Source organism: Bactrocera dorsalis, chromosome 5 (assembly GCF_023373825.1).
Source record: "Bactrocera dorsalis isolate Fly_Bdor chromosome 5, ASM2337382v1, whole genome shotgun sequence".
In the NCBI taxonomy this organism is placed as follows: Eukaryota; Metazoa; Arthropoda; class Insecta; order Diptera; family Tephritidae; genus Bactrocera; species Bactrocera dorsalis.
The window spans coordinates 46,363,806-46,383,717 of NC_064307.1; the positions used below are offsets into that span (position 1 = coordinate 46,363,806).

The 19,912-nt window shown below is 42.4% G+C and overlaps 2 protein-coding genes across 3 annotated transcripts in view; both read right to left on the minus strand.

The window, feature by feature from the left end:
• The window catches only part of LOC105233992 (UDP-glucose 4-epimerase), a 199,652-nt gene that overhangs the window by 139,038 nt on the left and 40,702 nt on the right, over window positions 1-19,912 (minus strand). The window lies entirely within an intron of this gene.
• LOC105232884 (clavesin-1) lies at window positions 4,621-8,969 on the minus strand. 2 transcript variants are annotated; one of them, XM_011214773.4, is made up of 4 exons: window positions 8,830-8,969; window positions 5,247-5,869; window positions 5,075-5,191; window positions 4,621-5,021 (listed from the first exon to the last, which is right to left on the minus strand). In XM_011214773.4, coding segments are annotated over exons 1-4 (996 nt in total). In that variant the 5' UTR covers window positions 8,831-8,969; the 3' UTR covers window positions 4,621-4,766. The 2 variants fall into 2 exon arrangements, with proteins under 2 accessions (XP_011213075.1, XP_049314413.1); XM_049458456.1 differs by lacking the exon at window positions 8,830-8,969 and adding an exon at window positions 6,053-6,248.

Sequence of the window (19,912 nt, forward strand, 5' to 3'; positions counted from 1 at the left end):
TGCGATGACTGTTTGTTTGATGACAGGAGATATATCGTTTTGCCCTCATTCACTGCCAGACCCATTTCTTTTGCTTCCTTGTCCAGTCGAGAGTAAGCAGAACTAACGGCGCGGGTGTTGAGGTTGGTGATATCATTATCAATATCGGCATACGCCAGCAGCTATACACTCTCATAAAATATTGTAACTACTCGATTAAATTCTGCAGCTCGAATTATTTTCTCCAGCAGCAGATTGAAGAAGTCTCACGACAGAGAGTCGCCTTCTCTGAATCCTCGATTTGTATTGAACAGCTCGGAGAGGTCCTTCCCGATCCTGACGGAGCTTTTGGTCTTGTTCAACGTCAGTTTATACAGCCGTATCGGTTTTGCGGGGATACCAAATTTAGACATCGCGGCATAAAGGCAGCTTCTTTTCCTGCTGTCGAAAGCAGCTTTGAAATCGACGAAGAGGTGATGTGTGTTGATTTTCCTTTCATGGGTCTTTTCCAAAATTTGGCGCATGGTGAATATCTGGTCGGTTGTTGATATTCCAGGTCTAAAGCCACACTGATAAGGTCCAATCAGTTTGTTAACGGTGGGTTTTAATCTTTCGCACAATACGCTCGATAGAACTTTTACGCGATGTTGGCGCAGATTGTGGGGTTCCCCTTTTTGTGTATTGGTCAGAGCACACTTAAATTCCAATCGTTGGGCATGCTTTCGTCCGACCATATTTTACAAAGAAGCTGATGCAGTTCTTCGCCGACGTGTTTGAATAGCTCGGCCAGCAATCCATCGGCCTCCGCCGCTTTGTTGTTCTTCAGACGGGTAATTGCTTTTCAAACTTCTTCTTGGTCGGGCAAATGGAACGTCTGCTCCATCGTCGTCGATTCGTCGTGGATTGGGGAATCGGGTTCTCCTTCTCCTGACGTTATACTTTCACTGCCATTCAGCAGGTTGTAGATGTGTTCCCTCCTTAATTTTAGTATGCTCTGGGCATCGGTCACTAAATCACCTTTGGGGGTTGCACAAGATATAGTCGAGTTGCTCCGGTCTTGAAACCTTCTATTATCCACCGCACCTGTCGGCCAGCTTTTCAAGCTCTTCATACTCACGCATCTCTGTTTCTGTCTGCAGATGCGTCTCGCCCCTTTTCAACTCTCAGTATCTATCCCATCCCGCACCTGGTCGATCGTAACGTTGCGAGGTAGGCAGACTGTTTTTTCTCCGCTGCGACACGGCACTCCTCGTCATACCAGCTGTTTTTTTTTGTATTTTCCGAAAACCAATGTAATCGGTTGTAGCTGTACGTAAGGAGTTTGAAATGCCGTCCCACAGTTCCCTTATACCGAGTTGTTGATGAGTGCTCTCAGAGAGCAGGAATGCAAGTTGAGTTTTTTGCTACATAAAGGTGGGTGCGTATCTTTGCTGCAACAAGGTAGCGGTCCGAGTCGATGTTAGGACCTCGGAGCGTGCCTTCCGTCTAGCATAATATGATGGATCTGGTTGGTGATTTTTCGATCCGGAGACAGCCAGGTGACTTGATGAATCTTCTTATGCTGGAATCTAGTACTACAGATAACCATATTTCGGGCCCCGGCGAAGTCGATCAGACTCAACCCATTTGATGATGTTTCCTCGTGGCGGCTGAATTTACCGACCGTAGTGCCAAAGATACCTTCTTTGCCCACCCTGGCGTTAAAGTCGCCAAGCACGATTTTGATATCGTGGCGGGTGCAGCTCTCATAGGTAGAAACATACAATCAACATCACTTCGGATCTGCCTGGTTGGTTTAGCCATGTCCGTGCGTCTGTTTGTATATACGCAAACTAATCCCTCAGCTTATTTTTCACACGTTCTTTTCTTCTCTAGATGGCTCATTTTCCAGAACCGTCGATATTGGACCACTATAGCATATAGCTGCCATACAAACTGCCGGATCAAAATCAAGTTTTTGGAAAACTTTTTATTTGTCGAGATAGCTTCATGCATCTCGGCATGAATTATTGTCCAAAACAGCGATATATTCTCCGAAGAAGTTTTTGAGATCGGACCATTTATCTAGCTGCCACATAAAACGACCAACCGATCAAAATAAATATTTGTGTGGAATTTGTGAAGGACATTATAACTTCGGTGAAATGTAGTTAACGTTTTTTCTTCCTTATACTAGGGACTGAGACTGAGACTTGAGACATTTTGTATTGAGATAAATTATTATAGGGCTAAATCAACGACTAAAAACATACTATATATCAATATATACGGTCAAGTAAAAAATTGGAAATCACTACATTGGAAATATCAGAGTTAGGAGAAGGCATTTGGCGTTAAACCAAAATAGGCTCGAGAAAGTCTTTCCACGCAAGGTATAATTAAGTCCACTATAATAATAAAAATTACTAAATGTTCTTTATGAGGGCTCATGGACCAATTTCCCTTATTTTCGCCACCATGTATCTTGATGAAATTTGTTACACATACTTCTTCGTATCATGAAAAGGTTGATATTGCAAATAAGCGGAATCGGATCATTACCACGCTCACAAAACGTCATTAATCGAAAGCCTACAAAGTGCCATAAATAAGATCCACAATAAGAAACATGAATTTAATTTACGAAAATTAACCCCATTAGGAAGGGGCATATATGGCTTGAAAACGTTTAAGAAAGAAAGTGAGGTTTAGCTCCTTAATATGCACATTAATATTTTCCAAACCTCTAAAGCTTTATCCAAATTTCGCTTAAGACAAATCTTTTCGGCACCTCCTAGGACAGTAAAAAGAATGAATTATAATCCTGCCAACTCATCATATAACTGTTATATTGAAAAATATGTAAATGTGTGAGAGACATTCGATTTTACAATCGCACCCCTGCACTTTTTATATGTGATGCAAGTAAGTTGTGCCCTGTTGCTAGGCCAACACAACCAATATGCAGTCTTTTTGAAAAATGTAAGTAAAAAGCATGAGTGTTTTCCGTCGGAGACATTGCATATGATCTTGGCGATCCTGCATGTCCATAAGACACCTTTCTTCTGTTAGTCCTTTCGGATATTTCATTATGTATTCTTTTTAGCAGCTTACGCATTTCATGGTTCGGTAGCCAGGCGGATGGCAGTTTTGACAATCTCATCGGCGTTTCCTGGAATACCTTTGTGGTCCAGAACCACATATATTTTGAAAATTCCTTTTAGCGACTTACGCATTTCATGGTTCGGTAGCCCGGTGGATGGCAGTTTTGACAATCTCATGGGCTGTTTCGTTTCCTGGAATGCCTTTGTGGTCCAAAACCCCATATATTTTGAAAAGTCCTTCGGCTTATATATATAATGATCTTTATGTTTCTTCAGTTGCTAGCTATTTCAGCAGCTTTTCTAATTACAAAGACTTCTGCCTAGAAGATATTGCATTATGGCGAAAAGTGTCGCCTGAGATCTAGTAATGTCGATTAGTTGTAGGTTAATTAACCATTCTAGTGCAGGTGTTAGAGTAAGTCATCGCATTTTGCAGATAACATCAAAGAAAGGTACATATATAGATACTTTCTTTGATACTTATATATCTTATCGTCATCAACTTCTCGAATAGTCGATATCGCCCATCGGTGTATGATCCTTAGCGCGTTATCCATAACGTTACTAATTGTATTCAATAAGTAGACCGTCGCTGCCAGTTTTTTGCTCTCCTTTCAAATTACTACCACAGTGAAGTCATTTGAGAAGAATTTAATATGAAAGCATACTTTTCTTTATCAGTATAGCTGTTCTCGCCTTGCTTGTTATTCTAGAAGAATACGAGTATGTTAAGGAGCAATCTTTTTTCAAAAAAATTTTTTTTGGCATTTTTTTGTTCCCTTATATCTTTAGAATTAATGTAGAAACACACTTTACCATTGGAAGGTTTCGAAAAAGGCCCAAAAATAATAATACCGCTCGACGTTCGGAGCGCTCGGAGTGCACACCTCAAACTTTAAACACGTTTTTCTCAAAACACACTTTTTAAACTGGGCGGACGTGATTCCGGTCGAACTACTCAACCGATTTGTTTAATTTTTTTTTAATGTTCACAAAACGCCTGGCTATCGTCCCTACTAGATTCATAATTTTTTATAATTTATTGACAATGTTATGACAAAATTTATGTAAAAAAACGTTAATTACTTTTTTATTTATCAACATTTTCTCATGATTCTGTTGATAGGGACGATAACGATTCACGTACTTTTTAAGAATAAATTGGGTTTTTGTGTTTCACATGATCCAAACATGAGAAATCGTGTCCGTCAGTGAAAAAACGCATCTCATTCGCCCAGCCATTTCTTTGACAGATGTCATCAAAAAATTCCGAAAAATTTTGTTTATGTACTCCCCGATAAGTGATATGTGAAAACAGTTCTATTGTAGAATAAAAATTTCTGTGAAAAAAAGAAATCAAAAAACAGGCCAGATTACCCTACTGACCCCTTAACTTTAGTCCAGATACCATGTTTCCGAAGGCTATCCATAGTTAACGTGTTCATTATTATTTTTATAAAAATAAGATTTATCCGCAGGAACGCATGGACGGGATTTTTTAGTAACTATTAAATTTAAAGATTTAATATATTACGACATATGTACCAGTATGTAAATCTCAAGTTATGCACTACAAAATTGTTTTATCATTTATTTTCAACAAAAACTTATTAAAATATAAAATATAACTTATCATAAAATCAAACTGATACCAAATATATTTGTGGTCTCTACAATAATTAACAATATTGAGCGCTTTGTTGTTCAATCAACCTCCAGCTTTCGGAAACTTCCTATAACTCCAGTATCAATGTCGCTAATAATCTTTACTGAGGGGCTGTTATAGTCTTTAGTTAATTCAATGCACATTTCATCAAGAGCTAATATAGAATCTCGTTTTTGGATGAGTTTCAATTTAAAGTCCTTTATAATATCAGCCATGGGAATGCTACCCCCATATTCCTTTGGAAGAATCTCGGGTTTAACTCTCTCTTTCAATGCATCCACCGATTTGTGTATCTTTCAAGAAATATAATTAGTACGAGTTACGTAGTAATAGAATTAGAACTTACAGTTATACGGTTTTTTAGTTTTTCGCTAAGTAATGATACTCCTAATTCGATAATACGATTTGCAAAGTGTGGGATATTAACAAAATGTGTTGCTTTATGACGCATTGGAGTAGAATTCTAAAAAGAAAACTTAAATAAATTTCTTAATCGGCCAACAAAAACAATTACTTACTTGTATACATTTTACCATATTTCTTAAATCTGACAGAGACCAAAGACTCGCAAATCCCATATTTATCCCACTTTCATCGTTAATATATACATAGCCAGCCACTTGTGACGGCTCATCATCTAATAAACCTTCACATATCAGTGAATGCACACGCGCCATCTGAACAGAAGTGTATTTGTATGGATCAAAATTTTTTGCCACCGATAGTATTATTTGTCTGCCGTCATCATCCCTTTGTGGCAAGGGTACTAGGTACCCGTTATCGAAAATTTCGCTGATAGTTGGGTCTAAAATATCAAGGTTTGAAAACCATTGTGGGAATAATTGACGTATAGTTAAATAGCGTTCAAGCATTTCACATGCATCCGGAACGGAGAACTTTTTTGTTCTTAAAAATCGTAGTAGGAAAAGAGTATCTGTGCGGCACTTTTTGATGCGCGGGTGTTTCGATATCCATTCACGAAACTGATGTAGTGCTTGGTGGCGTATGTTATCATCTTCGTGTAATTCTTCTTTTGCTATCAATTTCAGCGCTGGACTTAAGGAACAGGTATAAGGATCAAAAGATTCAGTCGATTCGCATTCGGTAGTTTCGGGTTTGTGCTTTGTTTCGGCTTCCAACACTGGAAAATCATATACAAATATTTAGATACTTCAGTTACACCTGTAAGGTACATATAAGAACATATTTCAGTAAACATATAACATTTTATGCTGTTGCAATTTGCGAAACTCAAACTCAGTAAAATATTTCTCGGTGCTGGTAACAAATTGTATTAAACCAAAGTTCGGATGTAATTTTATACCTTTAAGTGACATATATGATATACGAGTACTATACGCAGTTTAGCTCAAGCGTCCAGACCAATTTAATTCATATTCAGCGATAAACCACATTTTGTGTAAAAAACATGTCCACTTAATTTAATTCAAATATTACACATTTTGACCAACATCAACCGTTTAAGGTCAGGATAAAGTCGGAAAGCACTACATATACTAGCTATATTCTATTTGAACTGATGGCGATAATTTTTAATCTTACTCTATAAATTCAAGAACATGTTATTACCTATTTTAATAAATAACTCACAAAATGACTGACATATACAGCATAAGGCCTGCTAAAATAACGAAAGTTAATACATGATATATGTATATGAGAGATGGAATAATTCGTAGACTAAATTTACAAATTTGTTTATTATTAGATGCACAACTAAGTTCTCACTGTTTGTTAATGGGTGGTTCGAGCAGTTAGAGGTGATCGATTTTTATATATCCAAAACATAAATCATAAACTTAGTCTAGACATTTGAAAAAGAAACTGCATTTCCACATTAGCGACTTTTTTATAAAGTTTACGGAGGTGCTATCACAAGGCGTGTCGTAGTCGATTTTATCTCTTCAAAAACGGCGATTTCGATATTAATGACCGTCTGCATGAAAGAAGGCCAAAAACCTTTGAAGACGGTGATTTGGAGATGTAGCTCGATGCGAATCCGTGTTAAATGCTAGAAAAGTTTGCTTCAGCATTGAGACTCACCCACCAAGTTATTTAAAGGCGACTACATGCGCTGGAACTTGGGTTCCTTATGATCCCATTACCAGAGGAGGCTCGAAAAAGTCCTGCTTCATGTCAACGCCCGGCCTCACGATATCAAACCCGTTCAAACTTGCCTGGAAATGCTTAAATGGGAAGCACTATCCGATTATTATTTGCTCCGATCGATGGCACATGGTCAGGAGCAGTTCCACCCCCAAGACCACATGGAAAAATTTATTTTTGGATAGCATCACAAAATGAAGAGTTTTGCTAGAAAAATGGGAAAATGACTACTTCGAATAATTTTATTGTAACCATTTCCTTACAATAAAATTATTTTTTCTAAAAAAAAACAGCGAGAACTTATTTGCGTACCAATTATTACATTATTTATTATTTTGTGCTCTATAAATCCAACCGGGAGTTTGTGGCACAGCGATATATTATTTCCAGAAAAAGATTCGATCTGACATTCATTAAGATTTGCCGATAAACCGATATATGTCGTATAAATCAAGTATATGTCAGCAGGGGAATTATTGGCCCGATTTTGAACCGTTTTTGGCTTCACGACACACCATTATCGGAGGAATATGTTCTCTGAGTTTGATTTAGATAACTCCTGTATTGACCAATACACAATATATGTGTATGGTATACGTATAAAGTCAGCCAAAAGTTTAAAAATCTTTATGTCAAATATATGAGGGCTAGGAGAAGTATTAACTCTTTCCTCATAAAAATTAAAAAAATCTTTCATAAAATACAATCTGTGTTGCGGAGTGCCCATTGTATACCTAAAATTGTAATGCTGACATTGGGCACAGCTGCTTTAAGATATCGACTACACAGGGTATAATGCTTTTTTGGTATAGAAGTTATTACGCTTTACAAAACCCGTTTTTAATATATGAAGGTCGATGGCTATATCTTATACACTTGTAGTTGGTTTTGATAGTAATTGATATGGGTAAATATGGTCGCTGGCCTTGGCTTAAGAGAAAAATTTCTGGTGTATATTAGTAGGACAGAAAATAAAAATTGTTCGATTTTATTTCTAAATCTACTAGAACTCCATTATTTAGTCTTAACTTATTGAAAAGTTCTTCAGCAATTTTTTCTTTAGCAAGTTACTACGCTTATTGTAGTTTTGAAATTTAACTTTGTATGAGAGGCTCATCATACTAAATTTTTTTTCGTAAAATTTCCATTTTAAAGTTACAGTTTGAGAATTATTGACTTCATACCTGACACTGTTTTGAAATTTTTGGGATTATTTTACTTTACGGGTATCTATAACAATATCACAATCAATAAGTCGAAAAAAATTTAAACGGAATAGTGTATTAGACCATACACTTTTTTGACCGTCAAGTGTAATAAAATAAGTAAAATAAATAACTTCTTAATGAAAAATTTTCCTTTAAAAGGCCATTTATTTTTATAGCAGTTGCGGTAATTTTAGATATATACCATAATAAACATAATTTTTAAATTATATCATCACATTTCAAATTTATTCACATAACACCAAGCAATGCTTAGTTTTTCTTTTAATTGTAGGTTTTGTAAGAGTTGGCATTGAATGCATTCACTTTCACTTAACGCCCAAAAGTGTGTCATTCAATACTTCACTTGTTTACACTATATTTACCTACAAATTCAATGTTTTTGCATATCAAATAATTATACTAAATCCTTACATATATATACATAAATGATAATATAAATTTAAAGTTTAGTAGCATGCACTTGTTTGTAAATAAAAAATAATTTAAATGTAATAAAATAGTGTATGTTTCAAGTCCCATAAAGTATTATGAATTTGATACCAGAAAATATGCGTGTTTGTATGATTGTAGATGTAGGCTGTATAGTGAATTGACTCCAATAATTTTTACTTCTGTTACACATTTCAAAAATTAATTAAATACCTATCTATCTATCCTATAATATATACATGTAATACGTATATAAGATTAAAATCAATATTTCTTTGAAAATAGGTCACTAATGGGCTTAATACGGTAAACTCACTTATTATGTAATAATTTGTTAGATTTATAACCAACGTTTATTTTTGGTTTTAAGAGGACAGCACTGTTGTTTAAATAGCAATCTAAATGAAACTAAAGTCTCTTTTTGACTTTAAATTTGTTTGAACATTATATGTATATACATACATATGAAGTATAGTGTTACTTCATACATATACTTAAACTTTTAAGTCGGGTATATACCATATATTACCAAATTTACATGTTTTACTTATATACTGAAGATCCACATTTGTGCGCATGTATGCATGCCATATTAATTGTTGTATCTCTGCAACTAAAATCCGTCAGTAATATCATGTTTGTATTTCGTATATGTGTGCTTACATCGGTTTGAACACACACTATTACAATAATTTGATTAAGTTTGCTTGGTAATAACAGGTATGCAGCTAAACAAAGAAGTAATCTTCACTAATGCATAACACAAAACGTCACTATAAATATTTTGTATAGATAAATACCAAAACTATTTTAGTTTTACATCAACATTTTAGAAAAATATTCAATCATCTCATCTTCAACGAGTACGACGGTGATTCGGACTGAAAGTCGCAAAGGCACTATTCTTTTGATACTCTGAACAAATTTTATTATTAAGTTTGCCACGGAGTTTGTCTCCCACCCCAGAAGGAAATACCGGAGACCCTACAAATTATATATGTATATACTATATATATCATCAGCGAGACGAGATGGGCCGAGTCTGTCTGTTCATACGCGAACTAGTCCCTCAAGTTTGGCAACCGTCTTTTTCTCCCAAATAAGCTGCTCATTTATCGAAATCTCCGATATCGAAATACTATAGCATGTAGCTATTATACAAACTGAACGATGAGAATTAAGTCTTGGTCTGGAAAAATTTGTTTTGACAAGATATTTTCCCGAAACTTAGCGTAGATTATTTTCTATCAACTTCTATCTGAAGAAATTGAGATTGGACCACTATAGCATATAACTGCTATACAAACTGAATGATCACGATCATATTCTTGTATGGAGACTTCCCCAGTAATCCATATACAGAAGGTAATTTCAACCCAGACCATTCATTCAATATAGCCACCTCAAATGAGATATATGTATGCCTGCGACTCACCAAAACAAGGGCTTCGTAAAACAGGCAGTGTCTGTAGCAGCCCCGGAGGTAGTAGAAATGCAGGTGGACGAGATGGCGGAGCAGCCCTGCGGAAGCAGGACTGGGCAGGCAGTGCCACCGACGTCCCCGATGTCGGCTTCTGCGGCCAGACAGCAGAGCTACCCTCCACGCAGGAACTCCTAGACGGATTAGGAGATCCAATGGATGGCAGTACGATGGACGGCGGGGAAGAGGATCTGCCCTTCCTCGAACCCATACTTTAATGGCCGTCAACACGGTGATTGCCCAAGTGAACCTGCTTATCACGGCAGTTGCCCCCTGAAGGTGCCCATCGACAGACGAAACTGTCCTTGGTGGTCAAAGAAACTTGCAGACCTCCGGAAAAAAGTACGCAGCCTGTCCAACAAAGCGAAACGTACGGGGGTCTAAGCAGAATACAGGAGCTATCTCACCTTATACAATAAGGAGATTAGGTCTGCAAAGCAGGCAAGCTTCAGGAGATTCTGCGAGAATGTCGTCACAGCCAGAAGTGGCTCGGCTGCACAAAGCTCTGGCCAGGGGCACAAAGGACGTTGAAATAGCAATAAAACGAGGCGACGGGACATTTACGACCAGTGCGGAGGACAGAGCCACGCAGCTTCTGCAGGCGCACTTCCAGGAGACAGTTCGCGAGGACCAATGTCTACCCGTGGTCGAACACAGGCCATCTCGCGAGGATTGGAGTATCGCCAAACAGCTATTTACGGCGGACTCGATCCGGTGGGCGATGGCCTCGTTTGAGAGATTCAAGTCTCCGGGAGCGGATGGCATCTTTCCGGTGCTGTTACAACAGGGGGAGCAGTTTTTACTGCCTCACCTGGCTCGGCTGCTGAGAGAAAGCCTCGCAATGGCGTACATCCCCGAAGTATGGAGGACAGCGAACGTGATCTTCATGCCCAAAGTAGGAAGGAAAGACTACTCATTGACGAAAGCTTTCAGGGCAATCTGCCTAACGTCTTTCCTACTATAAACCATGGAGAAGATCGTGGACCATGAAATAAGGACAAAAGCGCTGAAGAGAGCACTCCTGCATGCGGCTCAGCATGCCTACAGAGCGGGCAGATCCACCAGTACTGCTCTGTACCAGCTAACCTCCGAGATAGAGAGTTCACCTCCCCAAGTTCACTGGAGCATGGGGAGGTGATGCTTTGCGCGTTCTTGGACATTGAAGGGACCTTTGATAACACGTCACACAAGAGTGTAGACAAGACACTGGAGAAAAGGAATGTGGCAGCACCGGTGCGTAGATGGATAGAAGCCGTACTGCGCACCTGAGTTGCTGAGACCACAGTAGGTGATAAAAGGATTCGTCTCGGCACAACAAAAGGCTGCCCACAGGGGGGTGTGTTATCACCCCTGCTATGGAGTCTGATCGTGGACGACCTGTTAGCACTGCTAACGGACAATGGGATCTGCTGCCAAGGGTATGCAGACTTCGGTAAAGACCAAACTATCGAAGCTACAGCGGCTAGCCTGTGTCTGCATGAAGGGCGCAATGCGCACTTGTCCAATGGCAGCACTGGAGGTTCTGCTGGAACTTACTCCGCCTCATTTGGTTATCGGTCAGGTAGCTAAGCACACACTTCTGCAAATAACGGCAGAGGAATGTGGCAAAGGCAAGGTAATCTCGTCCCAGAGGGTGGAAAAGATAAGTGGCAATATACTATTAGCCCTCCTCCCGAAGGACAGCACTACCAAAATGGTTAACTTCAAGACAAAGTTTAAGGTCACCCCCGGCAGCAAGGATGAGTGGAACGGCTCCAATCTCCAGCTGATGCTGAGGTATAGCACGTTGAGGTGGTACACCGATGGCTCGAAAATCACGGAGGGAGCCGGTGCAGGGATCGTGGGCCCACCCAAGAAGCTCTCCATACTCATGACAGCCGCAGCCTCCACCAAGATGGTAGGACCCGAACCCTTTACTGGGGTGGGTCCCCATACCATAAAGGAGCTACTCCGTAAGGAAGAAAGAGTGGGCAGGGAAGAGCATTGGCAACAAACACACGGTATGAGACATGCAAAGTTGCTAATTGGAGGATACAATTGTAATAAACCTCCTCAGGAACAAACTCAGGCTACTGGTCGCATGATCGACTGCACAGCAATCTGCAGACGTAGGGCTAAGGCCCTTGGAATGCTGTTTCCGGATAGGGATCGCATTGCCTCGCTAGCACCCGCCAGTCTATTGGACTTCATTAATGCGCTGGGGCTAAGCGAGTCAATGTGAGTTAGGAGAGGGCACAATAGACCAAAGGTCGCGGTGCATTCCTCAACAACTTTATTCATTCATTCATGCAATATTTATAACTTCAACCAAAGAGGCTAAATTTAATATATTAGGTATATGAGGACAATATCAACTAATGATACGAAAACCGTGTTATTGGGGATAAAAGGGTATGGTCTAGACCAATATTCATATTCAGCGTGAAACCACATTATGTTTATGTACACATACTCTCTTAATTTCATTCAAATATCACATACATCGGCCAACATAAACGGCTTGAAGTCAGTTGAAATTCATTACATCGGATGGATTTGGGCTAGAAAAAGGTCTGAACTGATTGTGTTAACTTGTGCCATTACTCAAGTAGTTATATGAACATGTTTCCACGCTATTTTATACATACACTCTGACCGATGTATTTGACACAAAGTCCGCTAAAATAATTAAAATCAATATACATATATATGAGGTATCCGGTAGCTGGGTTAATTCGTTGACCAATTTTACCTATTTTATTCATTAAACTATGATATGTTTATCTAATATTGTACATTTACTTAATTTTTCCAAGATATCTCACATATTGGCCGGTATATAGATACAGTATATAGATCTGGTATTGGCCCGATTTGATCTATTTTTGGCACAAAGATACAGAATTTTCAGTGAAATATTCCCTCTGAATTTCAATAATAGATCTTCCACATTGTCCGATATTCTCGAGAAGCAAAACGGTATCTGGGAGCTTAGAGATTTATGGTCAGATGTTGACATTTTTTACCTACCGAACCTTCTTTAACTTTTCTGTTAAAACATTTATTTCGGGAGATCGTGTATATCCGAGATTTTCCAGATGGTGAGCCTTGAATTCGTGTTCGAGGCAATTATTATGTAGGTTCTCGTTTTTCAGTATCCTCTTCAGGTCTCTGGAGGTGGCTTTACCTTATCGTCGTGTGGTATATAGACCGAGACAAGTTAGAACTCTCTGCTTCGTATTCCACTTTAAAAGGTTTTAGTTACCGAAATTAGATAATATTTAGTTCTAATAAAAAAGTTCTCCGGACGAAGCAAGAGATTGGCTACTTTTGCGTGCTGAAGGACCTCCAGAAGTGCGAATTTCATAGCAGCAAAACACTCTTCTCGATCCTATTCCAACAATTGCTCGAGACTCTAGACGGATTCGAATATCCGCCCTGATGCCGATTGACTCCTTATTTAAGTGTATCAGCGCTTATCGTGTGATTCATTGGTTTTCTCTAGCCGGATCACCCTCCTGTCGTAAAAGGAGAATGATGGGTTGCGGTATCTAGCTTATCTCTTTTTATCCAAGGCTGGAAGCCTATGATCCACCTTCACTATATCCTCTAAATTATTCTCGTTCCAAACTTCTCCAACCCTAGATAGTGCATCCTTACGTTGGAGTCTCCCTCTTGGGACCTCTGCTTCTTTACTGAAGTTTGAAACTCACAGGCTTGCAGCTTGGCGTCCTCAAGTATGCTTGTATACTCGCTATAATTGTGGTTGCCATACGACGATCCGACTTCAGTTTACCTGTTGCCGTCGCCTGTTTGCTTCTCCCGACAGTGGACCAACCGGAGACTGTCCGATGCCCAGGATGCTCTCAAAAGTATTACAGAGCCGATACTTCCAAAATACGATTCTGTTGATGCCATGTATTCTGATTTACTGACCTCAAAATGTCAAAGGCTATTATATACGAGGTGCTCATGGTTCTTTTTTAGGGTGTCTATTTCAGATTGAGACACCTCTTAATTGACAACAAGGCTGAGGAGACGCATAATGAATAATATTAGGCTTCAGATCCCAAGTTTCTGGAAACCCCCATTAATTAAAAACTGTTAGTGTTTAAAGTAGAGGTGAAAGGCATTAGCAAACATACAAATGTAATTTTATAATTATTAAGAAAAGACATACGAGTTGTTCTGACTTTCAGCTTTCAACGGGAGGCCTCTGCTATCAGTGAAGTGGGCAAAGTAGTCTTGGCATCGGCCTACTTCCCAAGGGAGTTGATTGAGGTGCCACCTGAAGTAGTAAAAGACAGGTCGACAGGTTGTAAAAATAGAAATTGGTGTTTATCACTGAACAAACTCTCGACACTAAGAAAATCAAGACGCAGGCTTTTCATCGAAGCCATAGTAGTACGACTACAGAGCTCGCGTACACAGTCAGTGGAGTGGATGGAATATTCCAGCTTTACTCCAGGAGGAAGAAGAGTACATCCTGATATAATCAGTAAAACTAAAGCCAGACAGTTTAGCGCTGGTTTATAAGTCTAGTAGAAAACTGAAATATTTATCAGATATCGATCATATTTCTGTAAAAAGGGAAACTACAAAACACCTGGATATATGTACGTACATATGTATATGCTAAAATAAATAAGCGATGCGGATGACATTATTATTTATGCAAGTTGACATTGTTATTCACGCATTTGCAAAAACATAGTGCATCAAACTGGTGTTTTTAATTTACAAAACTAAAGATGAGATCATTCTTTTTACGGGAAGGAGATCACTCTGCTTATAAGCACTTTAACACTCATGGGGAGGAAGTGGCTGATGTAGAGAAAAATCTCATGGAGAGAAATTCTCTCTGCGAATCACAATGGATCGATTTCTGAAGCGGGGTGCTATTGGTGATGAAAAGTCAATTATGTAAATTCTGAGTGAAAATAATCATGATCGGGGGATGATTTTGCTGCTTATGATCTGCTCCTCTACAACTAAACTCTTAATGCGGACCTGTACTGTTAATAATTGGGCCGTTTAAAAAATGGAATCGCCCAGCAATCCTCCTGAAGCTTTGTGAGCCGGGATCTTCTTATACATCCACTTTATAGCACGGACCAGCACCAAATCACTTTTACCTTTTCCTTACTATGGCAAGTGCTTCAGTTGCTGAAAAATTCTCCTCAAAGGAATCAAGATTTCTTTTTACTAGACCATACATACATATATGTGAGAGATATCCTTAGATTGTTTTAAAGTTTAATAATTAGTATATTAAGATATCATATATAAAAACTCTTGATATCCTCTGCTAATGGTAGGCACCTTGTCGCGGTGCAGAGGCTTAGTCGCAAGGCATACTCGGCGCCCCCCAACCGGTGTGGAAGGTGTTGAATGGCACCATCCAGGCAGGTTGTCGGGCGCCGCATGCGGGCGGCGACCAAGGTCTACCACCTCCAAATCCAGGGTGTCATGCGACCCGTGCCCATTGGATGATTTGCAGCCAGGAGGAAAATTCGGCTGTATTCTAACGGAGCCTCCCCAACACCGGGCCGAATTAGGGTGTAACTGTGGCCTTACCGCGCCAAGGGGCTCTGGCGTGGCGGACTCCCTAGTTCCCCATTTAACAAGAAGACCCGACAGCTCACCCCGTTAAGCCAAGGGTCGTACGAACAAGATGGATACAAATACAAAAACTAAAACAACAACAACAAATCAAGATAAATCGACAACGCAACGAATTAGGACAACGGATACGGAACACGACAGGGACAAGGTAAGAGCAGGCGGAGCAGCTGGAGGCCGGGGAGGTCAGGGAGCCAAACGGAAGTTTAGCTACCTTGATGCTCTCTCACGCGGTACGATGACCCTCGGAAGAAGGCCATGAGCGGGGCTTGCCTCAAGTGGTATCTGCGGTACCTCCGGGATGGGATGACCCCGAAGCGGTGGAATCCCTGGCCAAGCGACGGTACCCGGATACCGCGATATCCCCAACAAGGGAACGTGGAAAGGCAGCGTCGAAAAGTGCGCAAGGCAGCCGGTCTATAGACCGGGGCCAGGTTAGTGCACCACTGACCGAAACGCGCGGTGACGGGAAGGCGGTCACCTTTGCAGAGACCGTAAAGAGGAAGAGCGGTCAACTGACACCACAGGCGCCCCCCAGTTCGAAAAGGCCGAGGAACAGCAGCAGGAGAGCCGAAGGACAACCATCAGCACCGGCTCCCCCCCGGGTGGAGGAGGGGCGGTGCAGGTATGCGGACGTTGTCAAAAGTATCCGCATGGCTGTACTGCCTCAAGCCTACCCGGCGGTGTCGTTGGAGTCGGAGCAGCTCACGGTCCTCCAAAACCTCTTCCTAGAAGAGGTAGCCGGCGGAGCTGAATACGCGGCGTCCTTTCTCGGGGTTGAATTTAGAGGTGGCATGCTACAGCTGGACTGCAATGCCGACTGGCTGCGGGAATTTGCCCCAAAGTTAAGTGGCTGGACCGGTCCAGTCCTCTGTGCAAAAAGGGCGATGACAAGCCGTACCAGTTTGCCCTGAAACTAATCAAGAACTAAAACCGGGGCCTTAGCATCGCGTCCTGGCGAGTTGTCAGTAGCCAGCTGGAGGACAAAGGAGAGCTACGAGGATGGAGACTGTACCTGTACATAGGTGACGAATCGTACAGGTACATACGTGCAGCGAGCTTCCGCCTGTTTTACAGGTTCAGCATGGTGGTCATGAGGTCGCACAAACCAGTGACCACAGGAAGCAAGGAGGACGGGAAGACTGCCACCCAGCCGAGTGGTAGCGCGTCAACACGGACAGGAACGATGGCAAGCAAGGTGGTGGAGAGGTTGCAGGTGGACGCCGTGGCGAAACCACCGGGCGTGAGCAGGGTTGAGCAGACCACGAAGGTCGCTACCGCTGACGTCCTGGATGCCCAGGAAACCGAGCTACCCTCCACTTCTCGAGGGACTAGAGGACCACTACCCAGTGGACAGTAGCGCGAACGACGGAGGGGATGTGGACATGCCCCCCCTCGAGCCACTACCTTAATGGCCGTCGACGTGGAAGTTGCCCAAGTGAACCTGCATCCCGCGGCGGGGGCCTCAGCAGTGATTACGAGCAGGTTCACAGCGAATAAGTTGGGCGTTCTGTTGATCCAAGAACCTTGGGTCTACAAAGATGAGGTCAAAGGCCTCAAGACGGAACAAAACAAGGTAATCTGGGACATCTCCAGCGAGAGACCTAGATCGTGCATAGTGGTCAGGAATAATGTCAACTTCTTCTGCATTTCAGAGTTCCTGACGCAGGATTTGGTGGCGGTACAGGCCAGAGACTGGGAGGGCAAAAGCTTCGTCCTGGCATCAGCCTACTTCCCAGGGGAGACGGCAGCAGCACCCCCTGAGGGAGTGATTAGGCTCGTGGAGTACTGCAAGAGGCACAGGCTGCCCCTCATCATCGGATGTGATGCGAATGCTCACCACGTGAAAGGGGGAGCACGGATTGCAACGCAAGGGGTGAGTCTCTACTAGAGTATGTATTAGGTAGTAATTTAGCTATTGAGTGGGTTGTGAACCCACTTTTATAACTAAAAGCAGGAGGGAGGTGCTGGACATCACCTTCAGCAGCGAGCATGCTAACGGATGGGTCTCAGGGTGGAGGGTTTCAACGGAGCCCTCCCTGTCAGACCACAGAATAATAAGGTTCGCACTGAAGGTGGAAGTCAGGCAACTTCCCCCGAGACGCAACCCTCGAAGAAAAAACTGGGGTGTTTTCAGGGAAAAATTAAAGGACGGGTTACAAAGGCAGAGTCAGATCGATGATAGCGTTACGGGCCTGGGCCACTAAATGTGTCAATCACTAAAGCCTACAATGATAGTTGTCCCCAAATAACGCCCACAGATAGACGCAACTGTCCCTGGTGGACAAGAAAGCTCGTAGACCTCAGGAAGAAGGTACGCAGCCTATTCAACAAGGCGAAGCGTACAGGGGTCTGGGAGGAGTACAGGCGCTACCTAACTCTGTACAATAAGGAGATTAGGTCAGCAAAACAAAACAGCTTTAGAAGCTTCTGCGAAAAAGTCTACTACACACCAGAAGCGGCGCGGCTGCACAAAGCTCTGGCCAGTGGGAAGACCAGCACGGAACTGGCTATCAAAAGGAGTGACGGGACGTTTACGACCAGCGCGGAGGAAAGGGCGTCAGAGCTTCTGCGTGCTCACTTCCCGGAGACTATCCCGGTGGACCAAAGTCTACCTGTGAGCGAACATAGGCCAACCCGCTTGGATTGGGTAACCGCTAAACAGCTAGTTACTGCGGACTCGATCAAGTGGGCTATGGCCTCGTTCGAAAAATTCAAGTCTCCGGGGGTGGATGGCATCTTCCCGGCGTTTTTGCAACAGGGCGAGCAGCTGTTGCTACCTCACCTTGTTCGGCTGCTAAGGGAGAGCCTTGCACTGGCGTACATCCCGGACCCATGGAGGACGGCAGAGGTGATCTTCATACCAAAAGCAGGAAGGAGGGACTACTCTTTGGCCAAATCCCACAGGCCGATCAGGCTAACCTCCTTCCTGCTGAAGACGATGGAACAAATTATTGACAACAATATAAGGTCGACGGCGCTGAAAACTGTACCCCTGCATGCTGCTCAGCACGCATACAGAGCGGGATGATCAACCAGTACGGCTCTGCACCAGTTGACCTCGGAGATCGAGAGCTCACTGGAGGAAGGGGAGGTGATGATATGCGCCTTTCTAGATATCGAAGGTGCCTTTGACAACACATCTCACAGGAGTGTAGCCAGGGCACTGGAGAGAAGGAAGGTGGCTGCACCGGTGCGCAGATGGATTGAGGCTGTACTGCGCACCAGAATAGCCGAGACCAAAGTAGGCGATACAACAATTCGTCTTGGAGTGACAAGAGGATGCCCACAGGGAGGTGTGCTATCACCACTACTGTGGAGCCTTGTCGTGGATGAGCTGCTAGAATTGCTAACTGACAATGGGATCCGCTGCCAAGGGTAAGGTAAATTTGAGGATACTCTCTGTGACCTAGTACAACGTGGTCTAAATCTGGCAAAGGGGTGGTGCAGGGGAGTTGAATTAAACATCAACCCCTCGAAGACAACCATAGTCCCATTTACAAGGCGCAGGTCCCTACCCGGCCTGAGGAACCTCACACTTGGGGGCAGAGAGACTGAAATGACTAACAAGGTTAAATACCTAGGTCTCACTCTAGATTCTACCTTGCGATGGAAGCAGCACGTGAACCAAACTGTAGCCAAGGCAACAAAAGCACTGATGGTATGCAAACGGCTGGCGGGTAGATCCTGGGGCTGTAAGCCAAAGATCATTAGGTGGTTATATACCATGATTGTCCGACCGATTATTACATACGGGGCGGTGTCCTGGGTCTCCGTGGCGGCACAGGCTTCGGTGGGAACCCAACTGGCTAAACTACAGCGGTTAGCATGTGTGTGCATGACGGGAGCCATGCGGACCTGCCCTACGGCGGCTCTGGAGGTCCTAATGGAACTCACACCGTTCCATATAATAATAGGTCAAATAGCCAAGCACTCACTTCCGCAGATAACAGCAGAGAGTGGTGACAAAGGCAAGATAATTTCGTCCCAGAGGATGGAGAGAATAAGTGGCGATATTCCTATTGCCCTCCTCCCGAGGGACGGCATCAGCAAAACGACCCATTTAACAAGGAAGTTTAAGGTTACCCTCGGTAGCAAGAGTGAGTGGAACGACCCCACTCTTGAGCAAATGCTAAGGGATAGCACATTGAGGTGGTACATCGATGGCTCGAAGACATCGGAAGGAATAGGTGCGGGTATCGCGGGTCCGCGTACCAGGCTCGCCATTCCGATGGGAAACTTTCCGAGCATTTTCCAAGCCGAGGTTCTGGCCATTAGTCGTTGTATTGAGATAAACCTCCGCCGCAACTATCGCAAC